General features: G+C 49.7%; 1 protein-coding gene across 1 annotated transcript in view; it reads left to right on the top strand.

The window, feature by feature from the left end:
- LOC147715132 (NEDD4-binding protein 1-like) overlaps window positions 1-26,791 on the top strand; it is a 411,610-nt gene that overhangs the window by 178,264 nt on the left and 206,555 nt on the right. The window contains exon 3 of the mRNA XM_086923616.1: window positions 3,803-3,933. Within this exon, the coding sequence (XP_086779742.1) occupies window positions 3,803-3,933 (131 nt within the window). The remainder of the gene's footprint in view (window positions 1-3,802; window positions 3,934-26,791) is intronic.

Raw genomic sequence — 26,791 nt, 5'->3', positions numbered from 1 at the left:
GATGTCCTCACAGGTCTAGGAAAGAAAATAATTATGAAACAGGTAATGAATACTCTCCCAGGTTCTAAATGTATCTGTCATGCATCCACATCACGCTGTGCTGGCGGCTCAGCCACAATCCCCTGTATTCCGCCCATCTCTTCCATATTTTTTAGTGCTTCCTGGGGCAACCTCGGGCCTCAAACACTGGACGCTCCAGCCCCATACAGTAGTCTAATCCCTTTTTCCATACTCCCACCGGGGGGGTGGGCGGCCTAGGGTCCTTCCAGGCGCGGGCCACATCGCTCTTTGCCAAAGTAAGGCCAAGAAACAGTAAATGTCGTTTATATATGTTGCCACCCACTTGTTTCATTACATGAAGAAGGCTCAGCTGCGGCGTACGGGGGAGCTCCCAACCCAATACTTCAGACAAACAGTCCCAAACACCTGACCAGAATCTCTCCAGTGCTCCACAGGACCATACTGTATGCAGGAAGGTGCCCACCGCCCGACCACATCTCAGGCATTCAGGGGACGCAATCAACCCCGCCCGCCACAGCCTCTCTCTAGTATAGTAAGCTCTATGTAGATATTTAAATTGGATAAATCTTAATCGGACGGCCACGCCGCACCTCTAGGGGCAGCAAGGGCCTCCTGCCAATCCTCTTCTTCTAACTCTCCCACATCTCCCTCCCATGTGGTCCGCAACTTATCAAGGTAGGGGGAACAATGTGTAAGCAATGATTGGTAGATGCAGGATATTTTCTTATCCTCCAATTCTCCCATGAATACCTTAGCTTCCAGAGGGCTGAATTCAGGTAGGGAATCTAGTCCCTCCAGGGCAGGGGAGATGGCATGTCGGAACTGCAAATATTTAAAGAACTGGGTTTGGGGCATATTATATTCGTCCCTCAGCCCTTGGAATGATTTTAGGGTCGTGCCTTTCATTACATGGCCCAACGCTGAGATTCCTATCGCGTCCCAGCCGCGGAACCCCTGCAAGGACGCCAGAGCCGGTAAACGACCGTTCTGCCACAATGGAGTCTCCTCGGTCAGTCTGTTCCACCATCCCATGCGATCAAGCGCCTGTCGCCAGATCCAGAAGACCACCTGTGTCACCACCGGAAGTTTCTTCCTCTTTCCAGCAGAGTACAATATTGTATGTAGGGTGTCCGTCTCCATCAGATACCTCTCCAGGGGGTACGCTGGATCTCCCCGATCCCCATATCACCACTCATTCAATACCAATAAGTGAAACATATACATTTTGAGGTTTCGATCCTTTACTGGCAGGGAGCTACTTGTGCTTGTCAAGTAAACACTGCTGAAGAGTCTGCGGAGGAACAAAATAGCTGTGGTACAGCTTCGCAGCTCTTAAGAACTACTGACCTGGGGTAGATACATGAACACCAGAAGTCGTCATCAGATTTTATGCTGCTGGGCATTTCTGTGCACTGAGCTAGTCTCTTTGATGGTCCAGTGACACTGTGTCACCAGGCTCGCCGGCCTACCAGAAGTGACGTATACCCTTTAGCCCATGATGACATCACATGAGTGACTCATGAGTGACTCCACATGGCCGTTGTCTCTTCGCCTTCCAGTGACAATACTGAAAGCAACATCATGATAGTTGATCAGATAACCTCACAGAATATGCGAGTGCATGGCCTCGGAGGAAGTTACATAGTGCAACCTTTGACTCTGATTACATCATAGGAAGTGATGCTTCTTTTGAGCTGTCAATCTTACCTCTGCTCACAGTTCAACATTACTCCATTATGCCTTCAGAATCCCAAGGTCAAGACCAACACCATTCCTGCTGCTCTTGGGAGGAGTCAAGCGCATGTTTGACAAAAACGTTTTCATACATCTCTGAAGCAGATACTTATCCCCAAGGTGAATATCATGACATAAAATCACTTTTAAAGTGCTCCCACATGTAGTTTTAAGATCAGTGCCCCTAGATACAGTTGAGATCACTATGTATCCCAAAGTACATTTGCTGAAAAAACTGCCAGAAAGTGTTATGCCATTGATATGAAATATTGTCCAAGTAGATCTTGACGCAGGTGCACGCCCATTACAGAGATTTCACTACATTGATGCACAGTTACATAGAAGGCACTACAACGAAAGTACCCCTACTGAAAATACCAGTAGTGAATATATCACTACATTGAATAACACCACTATAAAGGTAAGTGTTAGGGTTCGTTTATCAAAGTGGTTGGCGTAGCTTTAGGTTTAGGGTTACGATTAGGTCTGTGGTTAGGCTGAGGGGGTAATGTTGTGTTAAGGACTAGGGCAGAGTTTTCAGTATTAGTCCAACCCCAAATACTGTATCAGGGTGTAGGCTTAACTTTGTGTTCAGTGTCCGGCATTAGGGTTAGATTTGGGGTTAAAGCTTGAGTTAGGATCGGAATTAGGCTTTTGATGAAGTTTAGGATTATAGTGTGATTAAGTGTTGGAGTGAAGTTACATTGTGTGATTCAATATTAGTCTTAGGTTAGTGTTCGGATTAAGATTGTACACGTATTCAATATAGTGGCATGCTCAATTCTGCTAGTTTCCATGTAGTGGTATTTCAGAGATGTTGAGACATTCACCTGTACCTCATGATCAATTAGTTGATAGTACCATATAAATTATAATACAGGCTCAAATTGTCATATAATGTAAGTGTTTCTTTACCCAACAGGTACAATCTGTCCAAGGCAGCCGCTAGCTCCCTTCCAATTCTTTTACAGTTTATTTTACACATAAAAATAGCATCACAAATACTGGTCCATTGTCAAAATTTACACATTAATATTTCAAAAATTGTATTCTGATAGATATTATTTGTACCTTAGAGTTGTTAACCTTAACTTTCCTGCCAGATTTCTTTGAAGAGGGAATTGGAAAAGTGAAGTCTCTTCATCATTCCTTAAGGCATAGCCGTGATCCTTCTTGCAGCTCTGTCCACACCTGCCTGCCAATTCTCAGCACCTGCCTTCCCGTCCATGTCTCCCTCTTAGGCTTTGCTGTGTCATACAGAGGTCCCCCTGTCCTCCCATCAGTTGCTATGCCTCCCCTCCTCGGCCCCCCCTTTGGCCACGTCTTCCTTGTGTCTCGAATTGTGGAAGCAGACCAGGATGATACTCATGGCTGCATGACAACTGTAGCCACCATTATGGAGCAGCTTTGTTACAAATGTGTAGAAGCCGCCTGAGAGCCTTTTTGTATCTGTTTAACTGACTAGGAATGGATGAGGACCAGCAACTTTGTTTAAATGGGAGAAAATAAAATCACCTAGTCAGTGCAACATGATCTCCCTCAGCCAGTGCTATCTCATAACACACAATAATGGGGAGCTGAAAGGACTGCCCACTAGTAATAGACTTAACCATCTCAGAAGCACGTGTTCTATGTCTCATCTGGCTCTCAAGGGTGTGATGAGGCATTGAGTTCCACAGAAAAAGTGAACCAGAGCACAGTTTAAGTAGTTGGTGTTTAGAGGAAACTTTTGGCTGCAAAGTGTAACACTGATCCCCATTATGAGACCAAAAATACAGGTTTTGGGAAAGAAGGTTTCCCCTGCTCGGAGTTAGCACCCCCTTAACCCTCATGTCGTTTTTCTAGGCCTCTGCCTCCAGGCATCAGGCATGAGCAACATTTCTCTTCTTGATGGGTCTTAAACTAAGAGCAGACTATATAGGGAATAAGGCACAGTTGGGGTCTCCATAGATATGTTTGGAATGAGGTGCAAGATGCTGAAAATGGAAGGGGGGTTATACCCCTGTTGGATTAGCCTAATTTGACAATTTGCTTTTCCCTTTTCCAGACATGGCTTGGGTCGCTTCTTTTCCTGCCGTGGCATTGCCATTGCGGTTCAGCACTTCTGGGACCAAGGCCACCGCCACGTGACAGTATTTGTACCACAGTGGAGGATGAAGAAGGACCCCAAGGTGAAAGGTAAGGATTCAGAAGGTGAAAGGGAAGGGTCCTCTAAGGCGAATGTTCTTCAGGTGAATAAAAAACAATATAAAGGGTTAAAGGAACCCTCAAGGAAGGAACAATAAGGTGAATGTAGAGGGACTGTAAGATAAAAAGGTAGTGGCCCCATTATTGAAGGGGAAAGGGTCCTACATTGAAAGGAAAGAAATGAGAAGGTAAAAGTAGAACAGCAAACAAGGTGAAAGGAGGGACTGCCATAAAGTGATATGGGAGGAGCTGAAAATGAAAGGATAGGGAACCCAAGATGAACAGTGAGGAACCCCAACGTGACAGGTGAGAAACCCCAATATCCAGGGTGAGAAACTCCCAGGTCACAGGTAGGAGATACCCCAAGATATGTGGTGAGGGACCACAAGGTGAGTGGGAGGAACCCTCCTACAATGCAGGATGTCCAGGATAAGAGGACACGATCCATGTTGGTCTATTAGTGTGTTCACCATTGACTATCTGACATGCTTCATCCTCTTTGGAAGGGGTAGAGAGGAGGAAACCCAGAGCCAGTAATATTATTATTGCACCAAAGGTGAAGTAATGTTCCAGTGCCCTCCATTCCCCTCACCGTTGGGCATGGAGGGTCAAGTGGTAAAATTTGCCACTTAAAGTGTGTTCGAGGCATGTGGGCTGCTGAATTCATATCTGTGCATAGATCGCCGCCTAGTGTTGGGTCCGGATGATCGCACATTGTTGTCCTGGAAGAGTCTTCGAAGTATCACGAGATAGGTGGCTCCTCCCCTGGACTACAGTGCGCTTGGGCATCGACTCCATCCTCAGATTGTTTTTTTCCGCCATTGGGTTTGGATGTATATTGGTTCACTCTAGTCGGAATCGATATAAAACTTTCTTAAGGCCAAAAGGCCTTTAGTTTTTCTCGTCTGTATAGTTTTGCGTTCGGTGCCCGATTCTTCTGGCTCAGTTCCGACCCGGATTCCAGAAAGCCACGTGCTTTCGACGCTGAAGGCCCAGTCGACGCCAAAGACCTTATCGACGGACCATCATGGACCGGAGTCCATTCAAGAGATGTCCCGTGTGTAACTCCAAATATCCCCACATCGATGTCCACCCGGTGTGCAACAAGTGTCTGTCGCCGGATCATGATGAAGCCAGCTGCATTACTTGTTCAAGATTTCGATCCAAGAAGACTCTTGTGCATCGTCGCGCTGTACGCCAGGAGGCCCAGCAGACTGCACCGGCGCCTGTGAACATATTCGATGCCGGGGATGATGAGGGAGCTGACCGGGAAGTTAGTGAGAGCCTGTTGAATCCCGCGTCGGAGGTCGACTACAACTACGACGCGGACGTTGAAATGCTTGAAGCGGAAGAAGTCGTCGACGAGGTAGGAGACGACGATGGGGCCTTTTGGGCCATGGAAGATAGCTCGAGCGAAGAACTCAAACTGACATTGGGGCCGAAACGCTTCAAAAGGCTCAGGTCGAGGGATCGCCACTAGGCCTTACCCAAGATCTTCCAGTAGGTTCTACGGCCCTGCCTTCGGGCTCGGCTACGGACATTGCTATTGAGCCGCACCCTGCGAAATCGAAACCGAAAGTGAAGACACCGGTCTCGACGCAAGTGAAAGCACTGGTGCCCCCCTCGAAACCAAAACTGCGTATTGCTTTGGTCGGATCAAAGCCCTCGGACCTGTCGGCACCGACTAAGCAAAAGGGCGTTGTCGATCCGAAGAAACAGCTCAAGGGCATCGAGACTAAGTCTGGCACGCCGAAGACAAAGGTCAAGACAGTCGAACCGAGCAAATCGGCGCCGAAGACGGTCGACACCGACAAAGGGCTCGGTGACCCGAAGGTTCTCGAGACTCCGCGTCGACAAGACAAGGCCAAGAGCGGCCCAACCCACGAGTCCACGTCTAGTGGTGCCTCGAAAGATTACGTCGACTCGACGCAGCCATCCGCCGCTTTCTCCAAGCAAGTGGCGGACTCCCTGAAGCGCATCAAGGACAAGGCCTCAAGTGTCGGGCCAAAAGATCCTCCACCTTCGAAGCCTGTCGATAAACCTCAGAAAGCCTCGACTCCAATTCACTTCACGTTGCCGCCGAAAGTGGCGCCGAAGGCTTTCACCCCTAGGATGGTCACCAACGTGCCCGAGAAGGTGTCCTCGGTGCCGAAGTCGACGACGGTGCTTACGGCCGTAAAGCATCGACAATCTTCGTTGGAAGAACAGCAAGAACATTTTATCGATGCCGAAACAGGCAGACTTTCCCTTCATAAGCGGAAAATTGCCCCGGAACAGCCAATGGAGTCCTATAAAATTCCACTGAAGAAAAAGGATTCCACTTCCACTCCTGTTCTTGTGGAACCGATTTCTCCACGTGGCCATCATGTCTCACCCACTTATTCAGATGTGGACACTGGGGAAGGTGATGATGATGAGGACAGCTATCCTGTCTACACTGAGCCAGATGATACAAATGAACCCTGGGCAGCTGGTGCTGACCCAGGTGATCCTCACTCTACCCCAGACACTCAGATGTATGCGGTAAAAACGTTGCCTACAGAGGATTCAGCTGCGTTTAATGCCCTCATTGAAAGGGCGGCTAAGAATCATGACGTCCAGCTCCATGCTGACCCCATTGAAGTGGGCTTTCTTTTTGGCACCTTTTCCGTCTCAGAGAGGACTGTTAAGACTATGCCTATTTTGAAGGGTGTCTTGAAGCATGCTGGGGAGATCTTCAAACACCTAAGGAATCTAAGGTGTTTGAGGCATCAGGGAAAAGGGTGGAAGCTTAAGCGGCCAATATCTGGCGCATTTCAAATACACAAGCACTTCTAGCAAGGTATGACAGGGCACACTATGACACACTGGAGACTCTGTTGCAGCACCTGCCAGACGAATACAAAGAGGCAGCTGAAATGCTCATCCAAGAGGGGAAGCTGATATCCAATGCTTCTATTAAATGTGCACTGGACGCGGCAGACACCGCGGCCAGAGCTATCAACACTAGTGTCATGCTGAGACGACATGCCTGGCTCAGAATCTCAGGATTTAAGCCGTAGATACAGACCACCATTCTTAATCAGACAGTAAACCCTGATCATCTATTTGGTCCAGAGGTGGACACCACCTTGGAGAAGATCAAAAAGTACACTGAAACTGCTAAGTCTTTGGGGGCTCTGCAGTCCCAGCAGTTCAGGGGTGGTTCTTTTCGTCGCTCAAGCACTAGAGGTGTTTCCAGAGGCCAGCTCTCCCAAACCACACAGTACTATAAAGGCAACACGCAGACCACATGCACCAAACAAAGTCGAGGTGGATATCGTGGAAACAGCGCCAAAGGCAGAGGTCGTGGAAACAACAACTCCAGATCCTCCACCACTAACAAACAGTGACGCCTTGTCACTGCCCCCCGACCACGCAACACCGGTCGGGAGAAGACTTCAACAGTTCCTGTCAGTCTGGAAGTCCATCACCACAGACAGGTGGGTCACCCAGCTTATACAGTACGGTTTTTGTCTGGAGTTAACATCCACTCCACCCAACATACCCCCAAGACACCGTCCTATGTCCGCCGAGCATTTGCACTTATTGCAGCAGGAGGTCCTCGTCATGCTCGTGCCTGCGGAAGAAAGGGGCACAGGAGTTTAATCCCTGTACTTCTTGATACCAAAAAAGGACGGGTCCCTCAGACCCATACTGGACCTCAGACCCCTCAATCAGTACATTCTGTCGGAGCACTTTCACATGCTAACACTGCAGCAAGTCCTACCGTTGCTCAGTCAGGGAGATTTTCTCGCAACTTTAGATCTGAAAGATGCGTATTTTCATTTTCCGCTGCACCCGTCACACAAAAAATACCTCAGGTTCACCATCCAAAATCAACATTACCAGTTCAAGGTTCTACCTTTCGGAGTCACCAGGGCACCCAGGGTGTTTACAAAGTGCCTGGCAACAGTGGCAGCACACCTACGGAGACAGAACATTCACGCCTACCCTTATCTGGACGACTGGCTAATCCAGGCAAAGTCGGCCCAGCAGTGTGCCGCCCACATGTCCCACACCATTCACCTTCTTCACGATCTGGGATTCTCACTGAATTACCCAAAGTCCCACCTGCAACCTGCCCACATACGGCAGTATCTGGGTGCGACGATAAACACTCTGGCAGCCACAGCGCAGCCAAATTCAGTGAGGGTCAGCAGCATTCAATCGCTGATACAAAAATTCAGACCTCAACACTCGCTTCCAGCGCGAGTGTTCATGCAGTTGATAGGCATGATGGCCTCCTGCATCTCCATAGTCCCGTACGCGAGACTACATATGCGTCCGCTTCAGGAGTGCTTAGCACGTCAGTGGACTCAGGCTCACGGACAGTTGAAAAACCTAGTGTTGGTGAGCGGTCGGGCATACAACTCTCTGCATTGGTGGAATGCACAAAACCTTTGCAAGGGACGACCGTTCCAAGAGCCTGTGCCACAGATCATCCTGACGACGGACGCTTCTCTCCAGGGATGGGGAGCTCATGTACTCCACTACACAGTGCAGGGACTATGGACACCGCAGCAAAGGAAGTGCACATCAATGTTCTAGAACTGATGGCGATCTTCATGGCACTAAAAGCCTTCAAAGTACATCTGTGCAACAAAGTCGTGTTGATCCGGACGGACAACATGACGGCCATGTACTACATTCAGAAGCAGGGAGGTACACACTCTCCACATCTTCCTCATGGCAGAACACCTCCCGGGCAAGGACAATCAGATGGCGGACCTGCTCAGCAGGTACAGCCACCAAATGTACGAGTGGGAGATGCATCCATCAGTACTCCACCCGTACTTCCAAAGGTGGGGTCTTCCAGAGATAGACCTGTTCGCCACAAAGAAGAACGCAAAATGCCGAAGCTTTGCCGCCAGGTTTCCACACCCACAATCGCAAGGCAATGCGATATGGATGAACTGGTCAGGCAAATTTGCGTACGCTTTTCCCCTAGCACCTCTAATACCGCTGGTGGCACGCAAGCTGAAGCAGCACTCAATGACTCTCATCCTGGTTGCTCCAACGTGGGCTCGCCAACCATGGTACACCACATTTCTAGAACTGTCCGTGGTACCGCATCAAAGGCTGCGCCTCACACCCAGGCTTTTGACGCAGAGCCATGTCGACATTCAGCATCCAGATCCGCAACAGCTCAACCTGGCGATCTGGCTCCTGAAGTCTTAGAGTTTGGCTACCTCAACTTACCTCCTGACTGTATGGACATCATCCGGGAGGCAAGAAAGCCCACCACCAGAGCATGCTATGCGGCGAAGTGGAAGCGGTTTGTCATTTATTGTGCAGACCACAACATTAACCCGCTGGATGCATCTATTCAAAACATCATTTGTTATCTCTTACATCTGTACAAATGTAATCTGGCCTATGCTTCCATTCGTATACATTTATCCGCAATGGCTGCTTATCTCCAAAACAGACAGCACCTCTAACTTTTCAGGGTGCCTGCCATTAAGGCCTTTCTGGAAGGACTCAAACGTGTCAGTCCTCCACGGACGCCACCAGCTCCAGAGTGGAACCTCAATGTGGTCCTCACCAGGCTGATGGGTCCCCCTTTTGACCCACTGCATTCCTGCGAGATTCAATTCTTGACATGGAAAGTGGCTTTCCTTCTAGCGATTACGTCGCTACGACGAGTTAGTGAACTCCAGGCACTAACTATCCAGGAGCCATTTATTCAAATTCATTCTAACAGGGTGGTGCTTCGCACTAACCCTAAATTCCTTCCTAAGGTAGTGTCTCGGTTCCATATCAACCAAACTATAGAACTACCGGTGTTCTTCCAAAATCCAGAGTCACTTGCGGAGAGAATGCTCCACACACTTGACGTCAAAAGGGCCCTAATGTACTACATTGATAGGACCAAAGATTTTAGGAAGACTAAACAACTGTTTGTTGCCTTTGCGCCACAACACAAAGGTAACCCCATTTCCAAGGCTGGTATAGCCAGGTGGATCGTTAAATGTATTCAGATCTGCTATCAGAAAGCCAAGCGCACTCTCACCATTCCACCAAGGGCCCACTCCACTAGAAAGTTGGGGGCCTCCATGGCTTTCCTTGGAAATATTCCTTTGGAAGACATATGTAGAGCAGCCACATGGTCTACCCCACACACATTTACAAAACATTACTGTGTAGATATGCACTCCAAACAGCAGGCAGCTGTAGGGCAGGCTGTTCTAAAAACACTTTTCCAAACTGCTGCAGCTGGCACGGGCGGCCGCCGTTAATGGAGGGACTGCTATGTATTCTATGCACAGATATGAATTCAGCAGCCCACATGCCTCGAAACGAATATGCTACTTACCAGTATGCATCTGTTCTTGGCATGTAGGGCTGCTGACATTCATATCGCCCGCCCTCCTCCCCAGCGCCTGTAGCGGCTGCAGCATTCACACATACTTCTAGCATGGTCATCATTCACTTAGTTTCACTCCATCTTGGCCACAATGGCTAAAAACAATCTGAGGATGGAGTCGATGCCCATGCGCACTGTAGTCCAGGGGAGGAGCCACCTATCTCGTGATACTTCGAAGACTCTTCCAGGACAACAATGTGCGATCATCCGGACCCAACACTAGGTGGCGATCTATGCACAGATATGAATGTCAGCAGCCCTACATGCCAAGAACAGATGCATACTGGTAAGTAGCATATTCGTTATAATCTTGCGTCTCCTAGTTCTGTCATACAAATGAAAAAAAAAGTCCTGCAGTAACACCCAATAATCAATAATATTTCCTAATAAGTTTCATTTTAACAACTCTTTCAAAATATTCAACAATAACAATTCCCCTGGTGCCTCTCACAGAAACACTTACCCGGTACCTCACATAGAGACACCCCACACCATATAGTAATGTCTCAACAACTGTTATGCCCAGACGTGGGTCCCTTGCGCACTTTCCCACTGGATTCAAGCTAGCCTGGCTGATGAAGGCTGATTAGCCAGAAACTGGTCCCAGGATGCTTGTTTCAGGTCCAGGGAAGACGTGGCTTGGCAGTTCTGGCTGGACTGTTCCCATGAGGCACAGGGTCAGACTGATTTGCGTATGGCCATGTCTGACCTGGGGTGGCGGAGTGAGCTAAAGAATGATGATGGATTAAACCCAGATCAGTTGACTGAGGGTGAGTGCTTGCAATGTTCAACACTCCCTCCATCATCTCCTTTGGTTTTGCTTTTAACAACTGTTACAGCAGCAAGCATCTGTGTGCTGCCCAATGCCCTCTTTTCCCACTCTCTCACCATCATGGTCTTGACTTGAGACACTTCATTAGTCCTTGAGGGTTGTCTCTCGCCATTGTAGTCCTTGATTTTCAACTCTTCCTGTAGCTTTAATTTCTACTTCTTTATCCACCTGCACGTTTCCCTTCTCTTGAGTAAATAATTTCCTGTAGCTTTACTTTATCTCTCCTCTTTCAACTCTCCCTCTCTTGCCTCAAAGCTTTTATTTACTTCACACCACCACTCATCCAGAAGTGCTCACTTTCACTTTCATCTGTGAGTCCGCAACATTTAATTTTCCCTCTGACAGCAGAGGCTCCCTTTCTTACCTCGCAGCACTCTTGTCCCAAAATGCAATCTCTCAAAGTCTGAACTACCCACCCCTAATCAATGCCCTAGCCTAAAAAATACTTATCCAGAAACCTCATGGATGCCACAAATCGCTTATGAGGGCTATTCAGGGTGCCCAAATACTTTATTATTTTCTAGTGCATCATGACAACCACCCCTCACAACCAAGAATTTGGCATCTCCATAGCCACAATTTTCACTGAAAATATGCTAAAACTCAGTGAAAAAATACTCCTTTTGCTAGCCCGGTGCCACCAGGCCCCTCCAATTCAATTGCAGCTCCTCTTTTGACAAACTCAACCTGGAAGAATCCGTAGCCCTATTAAAGAGGCCATGCCCTAGCAAAGACTCTGGACACCTTGGCTCTTCCTAAACCACTCCACGTACTTGGAAGCCTTGCAGAGCCTAAGACATTCATCATCATGAGCTCTTAACAATAAGGCAAAGTGCTGTGAACACGTACACACTCATTGATCGCAATCTTGTCAAAAAAGTTATCTCACCGATCTAACTCCAGCAAGTACTCTCCTATTGTGGGTCTCCACTGGAGCTCAAAAATCATCGTAAAACGATCACCTCACAATTCTAAACTTGCATAGAAAGCTCACACTATCCTAAACACAAATCTTTTTGGTTCAAACTTAAATATGGTGTAGAAAGGACGCTGAGACAACATCTAGGACAAACTGCTAGATCTAGTAGACCATGACTCCCTAAGATATACTGATTGTTCTTGACCTCTCCACCCTTTTCAATACTGTCGACCACAACATTTTTGTGTGCTTCTTCCATTCAATTGTACACATCACCAACCATACTCTAAGAAGGTTCAAATCATTCCTCTCTCATCAGTTCCAAAACTTCAGACTGGGGGACCTGTCTTCAGTGCCAATCAGGTGAAATGTGGAGTACCACAAAGACTCCATCTCTCTCCCTTCCATTTCTTTCTTTTCCCTTTCTCTTTCCCACCCCAATCAATATTTATGTGAAGCCCCTCCTTTACCACCAGCGACCACCAAATCTACTCTTCCATCTCTTTTCTGATTAAAGACTGATTTACCTACAAGTCACAGGAAACCAAATGGAATTCACTAATGTGAGAGAAGGCCACACAGCAATAGAATCTTGTATTATTCAGACCAGTCTACAATTAAATTGTTCAAAGACAGAAATAATAGTGCAAATGTCTACCCAATTCCTGAAAAACGTAAATCATGTTGCCCTCCTCCAAACTAAAGTTTGGAAATTAGACTTTATCTAGAGGCTGCTGAGCTCAGTCTCAGTTCCCAGATAGGATTGTTGCTTAAAGAAACTTCTTGCAAATGAAGCTGCTCAGAAAGAAACCCTGACTTCATATCAACAAAAGAGCACCCTGTGAGGGCAATAGTAAATGTGTAACTTCATATTCATCAGTCTATTCTTACGAAATTAAGAGATGACTAAACACAGCCATTCACCCCATTTTCGGACAACAAACATCAACCCAATCACATAGCAATTTAAAATACAACACAGTGATCATATTTGTAGAGCACACGTTCACTTCTGACTAGTTTCTTGGCACTATTGACAGGTAATGGATGTGTATTGTTACCCAACTCAATGACACTCATTGTATTAACCACCGAAAGAGGCCTGCCCCCTCTTTCCTCTCTGTTATGCTTGTACTACTTCTTCCACCCGCATTTCGTCATACAGTATTCTCCTTTTCCTCCTACCTCTTTGTGCAGCTCTCCAGTTTCCATTTCACAACTTCTCCTCAAAAACTCTACTTTTCAGTCCATTTTGGTCCCCTCAATCACCTCTCCTCTCAAAGCTTCCTGCCACTTCCTCCCATCTTTCAACTTGAACTTCTGTCATGGCCTCTTCACCTGCATCCTGGTCTTACCTGTCTTGCAGCAACTCTTCCATATTACCCTTCTCTCTACAGCTCTCTCTTTTACCCTTGCTGCTGCAACTGTCCATTTCCCCTCCTTTCTCCCAGTTACTTTTCTTTTTACTTTTCCTCTTCCTCACTTTTTTAGTTGCCGCTTACCTTACTCTTTTTTACCTTTCCATCTGTAGGTTTATTTTTCCCCTCTTTTCAATTCCTGGTGTTATCCAGCTCACATTTTACTTAGCCCTTCCGTAGCATCCTTCTCCCTCTTACTTCCTTTTACACCTGCAAATTTCCATTCCACCACTCATTTATCTTTCTACAGCTTACTTCTCTTGATTCCTCCCTTGCAGCTTCTCTCTCTTTCTCACCTCTCTTCCTTTTTTTTTTAAAATATATTTTTATTGCAGAATTATAAACCACAGGATACAATTAATCAGCCAGTTCACTCGTGATATCCCCCCGTCCAATAAGAAATCCCAGTCGTACACAGCCATTCAGCCCGCATCCCGGAGGCCGGGCGGCATATTACTTCGTTCAATAGGAAAACATCACGGTGCACGTCCCATAGGGACCATGGTTGAAATGTCGTTTTGCGTATCTGCTTTTACCCCCCCACCCACAACATCACTCCCGTCAGCCAACCCAGTGATAATCAGTGGTACCGCCCTTGTCGGGACCTGCCCTAGGCGCTATGGGTTGTCACACCTGGCCGCTCTACCCAACCATTCCACACTCCACACAGTACCCACCGTCCTAGTAGATCCAAGGTGCCCTAACGAGCAACCATCTAATGGCTTCCGGCCCACCCCAAACTCCCGTCAACCAGCCCCCCCCAAAGCCCCCCCTCCCCTGGCAACTGCTAAGGTGTGTGCCTCGTCCTGTCGAATTGGATGGATCCACTACAGTGCGTGGTACCATACTTCTGTGTTCGCCCCGCGGTGTCCATCGGCTTAGTCCTCACCATCCTCATCCTCTACCAAAGAATTACGCAAAGCCTGTACCACTAACTCCCATGCACGCGCCGCATCCAATGCCTTCTCATTCCCCAACTTTACAGCTTGCTTCATCCGGAGCACACTCTCGCAGTCAGACCACCGCAGCAGCTCATTCTTCCATCTACGCAGTGAAGGGCCCCCCCTGGACTTCCAATGCCATGATATTTCCCTCTGCGCCAATATCAGACCCAGGTCTATGAATTTGCTTGTCACCTTGGTATGTTTAGTGTGCGGGAACCAGAGCAGCAGGCACGCCGCCATGTCGAATTCCACCTCCCTGTCAGTCACTTCATTCAGGAGTTCCCCTACCTCCGCCCAATAGGTCCCCAGGTGTGAGCACCCCCAAAACAAATGGTCCATGTCCGCTCCCAGAGACGAACACCGTGGGCATCGGGCATCCGGCACCTGAAAGTACCGCTGTAATTTCTCAGGAGTTAAATAAGCCCTATGAAGCACGTAGAAATGTACCTGCTGGAAGCGCGCATTTCTAGTGCCCTTCCACGTGCGCCGCAGGATGTGGCCCCATGCCGTATCCGGTATGGGTCGGCCTACGCTCACCTCCCATTTAGCCTTGAGCCCTTGGAGTGGTTCCAATCCCTCATTCAGCATCCTATTATGGAGGCACGTCACAGCTTTGAACGTACCAGCCGCCATCACCACATATTGGCACGCCATAGTCGTCGTGGGTTCCATGAGCCCCCCTTTCCAGTGCTTCTGTATGGCAGCCACCACTGCCGCGTGTAGGAGGAATCCCCCATCAGGCAGCCCGAACTGGTCCCGGAGCACTTCGAACGGCGCCAAAGCCCCGTCTATGTACAAGTCGCCCACTACCTGCAGTCCCGCCTCTCCCCAATCCAGCAACGGGGACCAATCTCCCCCGTGCGGCAAAGCCGTCAGCATCCCGATCGGGATCTCCGGTGCATAAGGCCGCGATGCCCTCGCTCTCCGAAGGCTCCTCTGCCAGCACAGCCGGAGCGTCCGCTCTTCCATGGTGAGGGCCCGTAACTCGAGCCTCTGTTGCATAATGATGTAGGACAGCACGTGGCGTTGTATCCCCCGATCCCGGTCCTCTTCTGGACCCCGAAACACCCTAGCTACGTTCTGTGTAAGGACCTGCAACTGCGCCGCAAGATAATACAGCTCGAGGTCGGGCACAGCCATGCCCCCCTCTTGCTTGGGGCGAAGTAGCGTGCTCAGGGCCACTCTACGGCGGCCATGCCCCCATAGGAAGCCAATTATCATTGACCGCAGTTCTCTAAATACCCCCTGGGGAATCCAGACAGGCAGCGTTCGGAAATAATAGAGGAAGCGGGGGAGCGCCACCATTTTCAACAGTGCAATCCTGCCCAGAACCGTCAGCGGGAGGGTCGACCAGAAAGACAAGCTGCCCCGCAGTGCCCGGACACAGCGACCAATGTTGCCCTCCAATAGGTCCGCAGTCGCGCGGTAGATGCGAACACCCAAATAGGTGATACAAGAGGGCTCCCATACCACACCCAAATCGCTGCCAGGGACTGGCTATCCCGCTCGCAGCGGGAACACACAAGTCTTCGTCCAATTGACCTTAAGGCCCGACAGCCGGCCGAACTCAGACAACAAATCCATCGCTCCGACCAACGCCCCCGAGGTGTCAGCCAGGTACAGGAGCAAGTCATCCGCATATAGCGATATATAATGCCACTGCCCGCCGCTGACTATCCCCGCGTACCGGTCACCTGATCTCGCATGGACCGCCAAGGGTTCCATCGCCAGAGCAAACAATAGGGGGGAGAGAGAGCATCCCTGTCGTGTGCCCCTGCCCACCGGGTATGCCGCAGACACCAGGCAGCCCAAACGCACTCTCGCCGTTGCCGAGGTATATAAGACCCTCGTCCACCTTCGGAACCCCTCGCCCATGCCAAACCTCTCTAACACTCCATCCAGGAAAGACCATTCCAAACTATCAAAGGCCTTCTCGATGTCCACAGACAGGACCGCCGGAGCTCCCTCCCCGTCCAAGATGGCGTCCATTATTCCCACCAGGCGGCGGATATTCAGCGCCGTGCTCCTCGTGGGTATAAACCCGGCCTGGTCCTTGTGTACCAGGCCCGTCGTATGTGGGGCCAGCCTGGTGGCAAGGATTCGGCTCAGGATCTTATAATCCACTGTCAGCATGGATAGCGGGCGATAAGACCTCACATCCGCGGCATCCCGGCCAGGCTTTAGGAGCGGTACAATTAAGGCCTCCCGCATGGACCCAGGCAATGCCCCCGTCTCGAAAGCTTCCGTATATACCACCAGCAGCCTGGGAGCCAAGCTGTCCACATATTGTTGATAAAATTCAATCGGCAGTCCGTCCACCCCGGGCGTCTTGTTGCGGGCCATATGTTTGATGGCCACCCGTATTTCCGTGAGCGTGATCGGGCTACCCAGCTCCTTCGCGTCTTCCTCGTCCAGGACCGGAAGCTGCCTCTCCCCCAGGTATTCCGCGATGTCCTGAACCCCCACTCCCAGCTGACTCTGGTATAATTCCTCATAATACCCCCTAAAACGTTCCAATACCGCAGCCTGGGAGTACACCATTTCTCCCTGCGCATTATTAATGCTGAGGATCGGGCAGCCCCTAAGTTCCGGGTTAGCTAGTCTGGCCAAGAGGGTACCCACCTTGTCTCTTTCTGCATGTGCCCTGATGATATACTGCCTGTAGTCATAGCACCTTAAACGTTCCGTCTCGGTGGCAACCACTTCCTTCGCTTCCAACAACTGGGCCTGTAAATCTGGCCTAGCCGGCCTGCGGCGCTCCAAGTCCCTCAAAGTTTCTTCCGCTTTCATTAGGTCGTTCAACACAGTCGTGCGAGCATTCGAGAACCTACCCAAACACACCCCTCTCACCACCACTTTCATTGCATCCCATTCAGTGGACCTACTCGCAGCCGTACCCTCATTCACTCCGAAATAACTATCAATGCCTTGCCGAACCGCGTCGCTGAACACTGAGTCCTCAAGCGTCTCCGGCCGAAGCCGCCATGTTGGTATCACTGAGCGCTCTCTCTGCCACTGAATGTGCACCAATAGGGGGTTATGATCGGAGATAGTCCTAGCCAGGTACTCCGCATGGGAAATCAATGGGGCTAGGGATCCACCGCAGAGCACCGAATCAATCCTGACATGCAGATCATGGAGAGCAGAATAAAAGGAATAATCCCTGGCTCCCCTGTGCCGCTCCCTCCAGACATCCAGCAACCCCCATCGTTCCTGCCAGTCCTTCCTGTGCGCGGCCAGCCTGCGCACCGGGGAGTCCACTAGGGGGGGATGGGACCTGTCCAGAGCTACATCCGTGATCGAATTGAAGTCCCCCCCTAACACTATCGGACCCGCCAGGAAAGAGGCCAAGGACCCCGAGAGGCTATCAAAGTATCGAGCTTGGTCAGTGTTCGGTGCGTAGACACAGCAGAAAACCACATCCCGTCCATATAACCTCGCCTCCACCGCCACAAACCGGCCATCCGGATCCACTACTTGGTTCAGCACTTGAAAGGGTATCCCCGCCCTCACCCAGATCAACACCCCCCTGGCATACGCTGAGTAAGTGGTGCCGAACACCTGGCCCGCCATCTTTTCTGCAAGGCAGCGCACTCTTTTTTGGTGAGATGAGTCTCCTGGAGCATAGCAATCTGAACCCCCCTGCGTACTAGATATGCATGTACTTTGTGACGTTTCACCATAGTCCGCAGCCCCCGGACATTCCACGTCAGGCATTTCAAATTAGGTAATGTCCCCATTCCAACTTCGTACAGTCCGATTCAAATAACGAAGGATCATAGCCCCCCAATGCAGTTGCCCCCCCCCCCGAACATTCCCAAAACTGAAACACTTCCCAAACCCCACTCCCCAGGACAGAGCACACGAACCCAATGGCCGCCCCCATCCAAACCTAGAACCAACGTCGCACACTCTTACCCTGTGGTCTCCACCACAGTCGGCCTTAAGGGCCCAAGGGGGGTGAGTCACCGCCGACCCCAGCTAGCGGAGCCCGCGCCCCGCGCCTTCATCCCCTCCGAAGCACACAGCTCCCCCTCCCGGCAACCCGCCCTCCATCAACAGGATACCACCCTACCATGAAGTCTCGATCTAGTCCCAAGTCTATCTCAGCCGCAGAGAATACCATCCGATGTCTGTGGGGTCACTATCGGCCCCTTCGAGCTTTCCGCCTCTGAAAGTTCCTCTCCCGTCCTGCTGCCTTCCCCTCCCGAATCCGTTTCTGCCCGTTCACTGTTCTGTCGCGACCCTGTAATGGCCGCCGTCGCTGCGAGCGCATCCCTCTTCTCCGCCTCCATTTGAGCCTCCCGTTTCTCCCGCTGGCGCCTGTTGCGGGATCTGATGCGTTGTGACTGCCTCACCCGGGGCTGCTTAGGTTGTTCTCGCCTACTTTTATGCGATCTGTCCGTCCCCGCTCTATATGACTCCAGCCATTGCCAAACTTCGTCCGGAGTCTGAAAAAAGTGCGTAGAGCCATCCATGATGATCCGCAGCTTAGCCGGGTAGAGCAAGGAGTACTGGATGCCTTCCTCCCTGAGCTCCTTCTTCACCGCGAGGAACGATGCCCTGTTCTTCTGGACCGCTTGAGTGTAATCCGGGAAGATCGTAACCTTACTGTTCTCCACCTCATACGGGCCCGACATCCTGGCCCGCTGGATGAGGAGATCCCGGTCCTTGTAGTGGAGGAGCCGCACCACCATCGGTCGGGGGGGGCGGCCAAGCCCCGGCGGGCGAGCAGGCACCCGGTGAGCTCGCTCCAGGGTGAAAAAAGGAGTAAGCCCCTCCGGCGCTACCACAGTGCAGAACCAGTTCTCCATATAGGCCACCGCATCCTCCCCCTCAATCCGTTCCGGCAGGCCTACGACCCGCACGTTGTTCCGTCTATTGCGGTCTTCGGCATCCTCCGCCCTCCGCTCCAGTGAGTCCAATCGGGCCAAAATGTCCGTGATCCTGTGCTCCGCGGTCACCACCGATGGCTTCAGGTCCAGCAACAGTTGGTCATGGTCCTTGACCCTGTCCGCCAGCTTCGCGTGATCCGCGCGTAGCAGCCCCAGCCCCAGGCCTGTGGCCACTTGGGCAATGTCATTGTGCAATGCTTCCTTGGTGGAGGTGATCGCATCAAGTATGGCATCCAAACGCCGGTTCAGCCGCTGTTCTTGGTCAAGCTCCGGGGAGGGACTCTCGCTCAGCCGAGTTGATGTCGCCGAGTCCCCCTCGCGACTCCCGGGCATCGGCCCTCCGATCGCCGCCATGCCAGGGTGCTGCGTCACAGGTCCAGTCGCCCGTTTTGCGTCGACGCCCGTGTTTCCGCGCCAGTCTCCGGGCACCGGGCAGTGCAATGTCCCCACCGACACTCTCAGGAGCAATGGCCAGGTAGACGGGCTCCGTTCCGTCACCCCCCTCCGAAGCCTGAGGGGGGAAGGATGAGTCTTAGGGCGGTGGCCAACGAAGGTCCCCAAGCTCCTGGGTGAATCAGGTCAGCGTCCCCTGGTCTCAGGACACAGCACCGCCGATCCTAGTGCCTCGGGCAGCCGAGTGCAGGTTCTCTTGCCACTCGGCGACAACTTGGCTCAGGGCTGGAGTTCGGGGCCGTCCGACCTCCTCGCCGCCATTTTCTTCGCACCCTCGGCAACACCTCGGCCGCCTCTTCTCTCGATCTTCTCGGGGCCAGCAGTCCCCCAGCGACTCTCCGATGATGCCCAGCTGTCCCCTTACACTTCAGAGGGCAGGAACGTCGTCTTCGGGTCGCCTAGGGTCCCGAAAACAGGAGAATTAGCGGGATTCCGCGCGGAGCTGCGAGCTCACGCCGCCATCCTGATCGGCGTCCAAGCCACGCCCCTTTCTCACCTCTCTTCCTTCAGCTTTATCTTGCCCTCTCATCTCAACCCTTGCAGCCTTCTGTCGTCCTGTCACCTCCACTTATGCAGCGGTCCCTCCTATCGCTCATCCCTTGTCCTGCAGCTTACTTCTCTTGTCTCTCCACAATCTTCTTTCTCTTGTCTTCTAACCTACTCCTGTAATATCTTCTTTCAGCTTTCCTTACCCTCTACTTGTAATTTAATTTCCCCTCTCCTGCTGATGTTTACATTTTCCACGCTACAGAAGTTGGGCTGGCAATACAGGGCCCAGGCAGGATGTGTGCTGGGGGCTGCTTTACTTTCTGATGGGTCTGAGGGGACCTCAGTCCTCCCAGCCCTGTAAGCATCCCTGAGGGAGTGGCTCACAGTTCTTTCATAGGTATATAAATAATTGTATTATTGAAAATGACACTGAAGTATTTTAGTATTTAATGAATTTATCTCATAGTAAAATGAATAGTTCGTCTAATACTTGTGACAACATTTAAAGGCGGTTCTTGAGGAGAATTTCTTGTGGGAGGCCAAGATGGCTGCGAATATCTTGGACTGTGAAGTTTGTGAATGCTAGATGTTGGTATGGATCACAGTTTCACCACTACTAGGTGAGCTAAAGCTAGTGAAATATGTAAGAAAGGAGTGAAGTATCAGTGAGAAAGGAATGAGGTATCCATGATGATGCTGGAAATTGGCAGTGATGGTCTTCAAGGTGCGTTTTGAAGGAGCTTCCCTTCGTCCTCCTTGCTTGCAATAATGATGAATGCTTAGTGAAGCATGAGTCCGCAGCACCAGCAGTGGCAACCGAGCCTTCCCTGAGTTGGGCTTCCTATGGCGTTCAAATAGCGCCAGAGACTGGAAGAGTCGGGACAGAACTGGTGGGGCTCTCATCCGCAGAATTGCTGTGGTTTGTCTGGACCTGTAGTGGTTCTTAAAGACGATCCTGTGCTCTTGTAGGTGGCACACATCAGAGAGAGCACACACTTTGAGATGCACGGTTGCTGCCCTACTTCTATCATGGTCAGCTTCCTCACTTCACTTGGCTGGCTAGCGTGCTTGGCGGACCTTTCATGCAGGGTTTCTCATTAACCATATTTATTATGTGACAACAACCGATCTAAAGTTGATTCTTTGAGTGCAGACTTGAGCTTCAACTGGTTGCTTTGAAATATTGGCGGAAAGAAGAGAAAGAGGATTTTTTAAAGGTGAAAGCCCCTACAGATGACGGGCCAAAAAGAGGTGATATAGGGTTTCCAAATAAAGCAAACCTAAGTGAGCGTGAATTAATGCTTCACGCGGTAAAGTGGTTCAGACAAAGTCCCTATTGAAGCAGTGATGAAAGCAGTAGCAAGCTAGGTGGAAAGATTGGAAATGTGTGTGGAGCAATTTGAGTGGGAAGTTGCCTTTACTGAGGTCAAAATGCAGGCCTTGGAGGGCAAGGAAATATTAGGTGATTATGCAACTTACTAAGACTGTGTGTTGAATTGCATTTTGGAAATTGATGCTTTACTGGAGTCCATTAATGAACAACAGAAGAGTACAAATGTATGCATTGTGTGTGTTCTTTCCTTGATCACTCCAGAATTGCTCCTCCCTTGATGAAACACCTTTTGCTTTGCCGAATGGAAATATGAGAGGAAGATTCTGAGTCGTTCATACACCGAGTGTTTCTGATAGAGACTTCTAGCCACAGATTCCTCACCTTTGAATATTCTCAAGGCATCAGCCTGGATATGGAAACTTTTCAGCAGAACCTCTGCACATCGTCCAGTGCAGCTGCACACTGAAGCCGCTTCGCTCTGGTAATGATATGTAGAGCCCATAGGTGCTACCCCTGCATGCTGACGTCCGTTACCTTCCTTCCTTACCACAAAACGCAGATCCGGAGCTCTCTTTTTGTCTCTGAGATATTTTACCTCACATTTGTAATCAGTGTGCAAGGGATGTCACCCTTCAAAACAACAGGTTTTAAGTCTTGTAGAAACTGGTGCAAACAAATGTCTGTGACAGACCCTCAACAGGTATGTCTATGGTGTATGGTGTCTGGTGCCGGGCCACAACTCTAAACCCTTCAGTGACTAGGCTTCAGTGAACCTGAATGCCATCAGGGACTGTGAAACAAAGCTGTACGTCGCCAAGCATGAAAAGATTACTCGCCAGGACTGCCCCAAGTTGTGACCCGTACCCAAAATCCGATCCTGTTCCCACTTGAAAATGCCATTCTAGAGGACGATCTTTGTCTTGGTCAAAATTGTTATCCAAGTCGAAAAAGAAACACAAGAAATTGAAGCAGGATTCCACTCCTTTGCGCCTCTCTTATTCGCCTAAGCAGGCGCAGAGGCTACACCTCTGGATCTTGCCCCGGAAGTCTTCTGACTTAAGAGCCAATTCCATATCTGGTTCCAGCATAACCTGAGTTTCTGGGGCCAACTGCCATGCCACATCCGATCAAAGAGTTCCGTGGAGTCATGCTCCGGCTGCTTACCGACTCGCTTTGGCGAACCTTCGGGCCCCAAGCAGCCAAAAGACTTACCCATCTGGGTTACCGCCAGTGGGTTCAGCAACAGCGCCAGTAGGACCCTTCAAGCCTGTTTTTTCTTCCTGCTCGAGTCCAACCCCGCTTTAAGCGACATGACCTACGCCGGCCCCAGGCATTTCGACGCTAGTGCCGATGCCACATGAGGAAGTCCTGATATCTGTTTTCATCGCTGAGTTGTCGCTGGTCCATTCACTTCCCCCACTTGATTTACCACCGCCAAAAGGGAGAAAACACACTTTGCATTCCCTTTTTGTAAATGACTCATACAGTGACTATAACCCAGGTGATGAGTTTGCTCAACCCTACCAGGATGTTAATTGGTACAAGGACTTCCAGGATGCTAGTGGTGTTGATACCTCCCTGGAAACAGGTCTCATCTCACCCCCTGGACCAGCCGCAGGGGAATCTACTTCCTATGCCATGGTGATGCATAGGGTGGCAAAAGTGCTTGACCTCCAGCTCCCCACCTTTGAGGTTAAAACCAGTGTCTTGACAGAAGTCCATCGTCCATCTAACGAGGCACTTGTGGATACCTTTTTGGGGTCTTGGGCCAAATCTTAGTCTGGCCCCCCAGTCAGTCGACAAATTGCCAAGCATCATCACCCTGCTCTTGGCGACCCTGCTTTTCTCTCACAGCACACTTCAGCCAAAAGCTTGGTGGTGCAAGCCTCCACGAGCTGATCTAATCCCAACACATATCCTACCACTTCCCCTGACAGGGAATCTAAGCAGGTGGAAACTTTTGGCAAACATGAACGTTCGAGGCATATGAGCTGCAGATTACACACTGTGCATAGATGTCCACCTAGTGTTGGGCCCGGATGTTTGCAGTTTGTTTTTGTTGTAGAAAAGTCTTAGGAAGTCACAGGATAGGCGACTTCTCCTTTGGATCATACTGCGCATGGGCATCGGCTCCATCCCCAGATTGTTTTTTTCCGCCACCTGGCTCGGATCGGTTTCCAGCGCTCCGTGTTGGAACCTATTTCCTTTAGCGTGCTATCCTCACCAGCTTCGCCGATATAGTTTCGAACGCGTTTCCAGTCGATGCTACTCTTCAACTTTGAAGTCTTCGATTCCGGTCGTCGACGAAGGCCTTCGGGCCCACCTAAGCCTCAACTTCCTGCTCATGGAAAGGACTCCATTTAAAAAGTGTCCTCAATGTCGGTCGAACTTTCCCCACACCGACCTTCATGAGGTGTGTAACCTTTGCCTCTCTCCGGAGCACGAGGCCAAAGACTGTTCAGCTTGTGCCTCCTTCCGCTCCAAAAAGACGATCCGGGACCGAAGAGCTAGGAGAACAATGGCTCGTTCATCAGCCTTGATTCCAGACGACATCTTCCAAGAGGGCGTCGACGTCCCAGAACAACATGGCGTCGACAGCAATTCTGTGGCCGAAGATTCCGAAGTTGAGGACATCACTCCAGCACGATGGGTCGTAAGTAAAACCGTCGACCCCAACCCTTCCTGGACACATTAAAAAAAAAAGCATTGGTCACACCTTCATCCTCGGGTGCACACCGGGACACTGCTTCCTCGGGCTCGAGTCTGTCTGCCCACGGTGCCGGCGCACACCTAGCGGCACAGAAAAATATATCATCTGTCGCCACGCCGACATCAAAACAATCGGCACCGAAGCCTACTGCTAGTCCCTCTGCACCGAAACCCAAATCGGACCCAAGCAAACACGCTTCGGATTCGAAAAAATCATCGGATCCGAAAAATCCACCGGAACCGAAAAAAACGTCGGATCCCAAAACTCCATCGGAGCCGAAACATTCATCGGAGCCGAAACAGGCACCGGAGCCAAAAAAGACTCCGGCTAAAGACACTTCTAAACAACACGTTTCAAAGCCAAACAAAGCTCCCAGTTCGGTGCCAAGAACTCCCTCCGCACCAAAAGATCGGCCACCTGCAGAGGACCTATTTCATCCAGACCCTGCACAAAAGACTCTTGTTAAGGATCCAACCACTGGTCGACTAACTCTTAGTTGAAAAAAACGACCACTGGATACACCTGCACCGGCTCCTCATCCAAAGAAAAAGAACATTGCTACCTCTTGAAGAACCGGGGTTTAACCCAGCGGTGTCAGGGGCACGCCTAAGATCTTCGAGTTCACCTGTCTTGGTATACAGAGACACGGAATACTTTTGGATGGCATCAGAGACCAAGTTTATTAGCTGCAGCTAGTAACAGTAATCCTAGAAATACATCACAGTGTAAATTCTCAGGAGACTGCTCATTTTACTAAGGCGAGACGTCTCCTTTTATACCCAATATTCACATTATGAATTTACAACCACTGCACAAAATTCTAGCCAATAAGGTACATTTTCAAACAAAGTGTCACATAACAAAAACTCAATTTACAATATCCCAACCCAAAAGTTAATTATTAGGAATGTCCCAAATTCAATCTCCACAAGCCGGACAAACCTATAATTGAAGGCATAACCCATGTAATGAAGAAACATAAAAAAAGAAACGGTAACAGATGCTGAACAAGAGAAGGCATGAGCAAGGAAACTAAAAGTTAACGATGTCCTGAACATTGATTGGCAATCTCAGACAAAGATCGATCAGGGAAATTGGCTTTGCGAGGTCAGTTTCAGGTGAAGAGGTCAGTTTCTTACCGTTCATTTCAGAGTAAAAAAGAAACCTAGTTAATGTATACTTGAACTAAGAAGGCCAGGCCACTTGATTCGCCAGGCTACCTTCACAGGCCTACGTGAGGGCAATTACAGAACCTCAGTCCCTCCTTTTGCCATTACGTAGGCAATAACCTAAGACTCATGTTAATCTGAATCTAGGTCAATATCGATATTCATTAGGTCATCAAGGTGTTGCTGTAGCATCATCTTATTATTCTCTACTTCTCTCGGGACAGGTCTCTGAACACACATAGTAGCACAAAGACTACAAACGGCGGGACCACACTGGATGCAAAGACAAAAAGAGAAAAAGGATGGTTATAACCATACCAAGCAATGTCAGAATCTTCCATCCCCATTTGGACAGCAGTCCCCAAAACCATCCCGTCAATGACCAGTCTCCTTCGTCTACATGGATAGACTCAGAGATTTTATACAACCTAGAGATGGCTTGGTACACTGTAGGGGCATTAACTTGTTTTGTAAACACAGCAACTGGATCCAATCAATTTACATACTCCTCCTCGATCTGCAAGTATGATGTCTAATACCATACGGTTCTGCAAAGTCATAAGGCGGTCCGCTTGAAGCTCAGCTGTAACATTACTAAGAGCACCTGCTGTCTCATTAATAGTAGCTTCAACAACGCGGACAAGCTGTCGAATATGCCTACAATTGATCATAGGACCCCAAAAGGGCAGGAAGCCCTTGAAGAAATCTCCTACTTCGTGTGCTGCACTATCTTCCTGATTGAAGACACCTCTACCATATCTCATTCTATGATAGTCTGAAGCAGTAGTGTATGTAGGGGGAAGTAGAAACGCTACATAACACGTTCCTGAAAAATCAGGTGGCAACCATGCGTAGGCTCTGTCATGACAAACAAAGTATGTGCCTTTAGCTGGCACAAACGGTGGAGAAGTCCGAGATGAATAGACATAGGTTTGAGCACACACACTCTTACCTAGCTGAGCTTTCGGATTCCGACCATTACCTTGCAAACAAAAATGGCCTCGGTGGGGTACAATTCAAATAGGGGGAGACCTTTTTCGTCTCTCCTTCTCTGTCAAACTGGTACTATATCCAGTCATGTTCCAACCAACGTAAGCCTGCACCTCATCCTTAGGGATAGCAATATATGCATCAATATCTCGAATCATAGCTACTATTCCCCTTATTAAGGCACTATTGCTCGAGTTATCTTTAAGGGAACGTAAGGGGCGTACCTCATTTGCGTAGATAAACATGGTCTGAAAGGCCCACACAGACCCATTAAAAGAAAAAGGCAAAACCAAATATGGCAAATTTTTA

This window comes from Lissotriton vulgaris, chromosome 5, assembly GCF_964263255.1.
Source record: "Lissotriton vulgaris chromosome 5, aLisVul1.2, whole genome shotgun sequence".
NCBI classification, from domain to species: Eukaryota; Metazoa; Chordata; class Amphibia; order Caudata; family Salamandridae; genus Lissotriton; species Lissotriton vulgaris.
The sequence above is the reverse complement of the archived record's forward strand: the minus strand, read 5'-3'. Positions and strand labels throughout refer to the sequence as shown.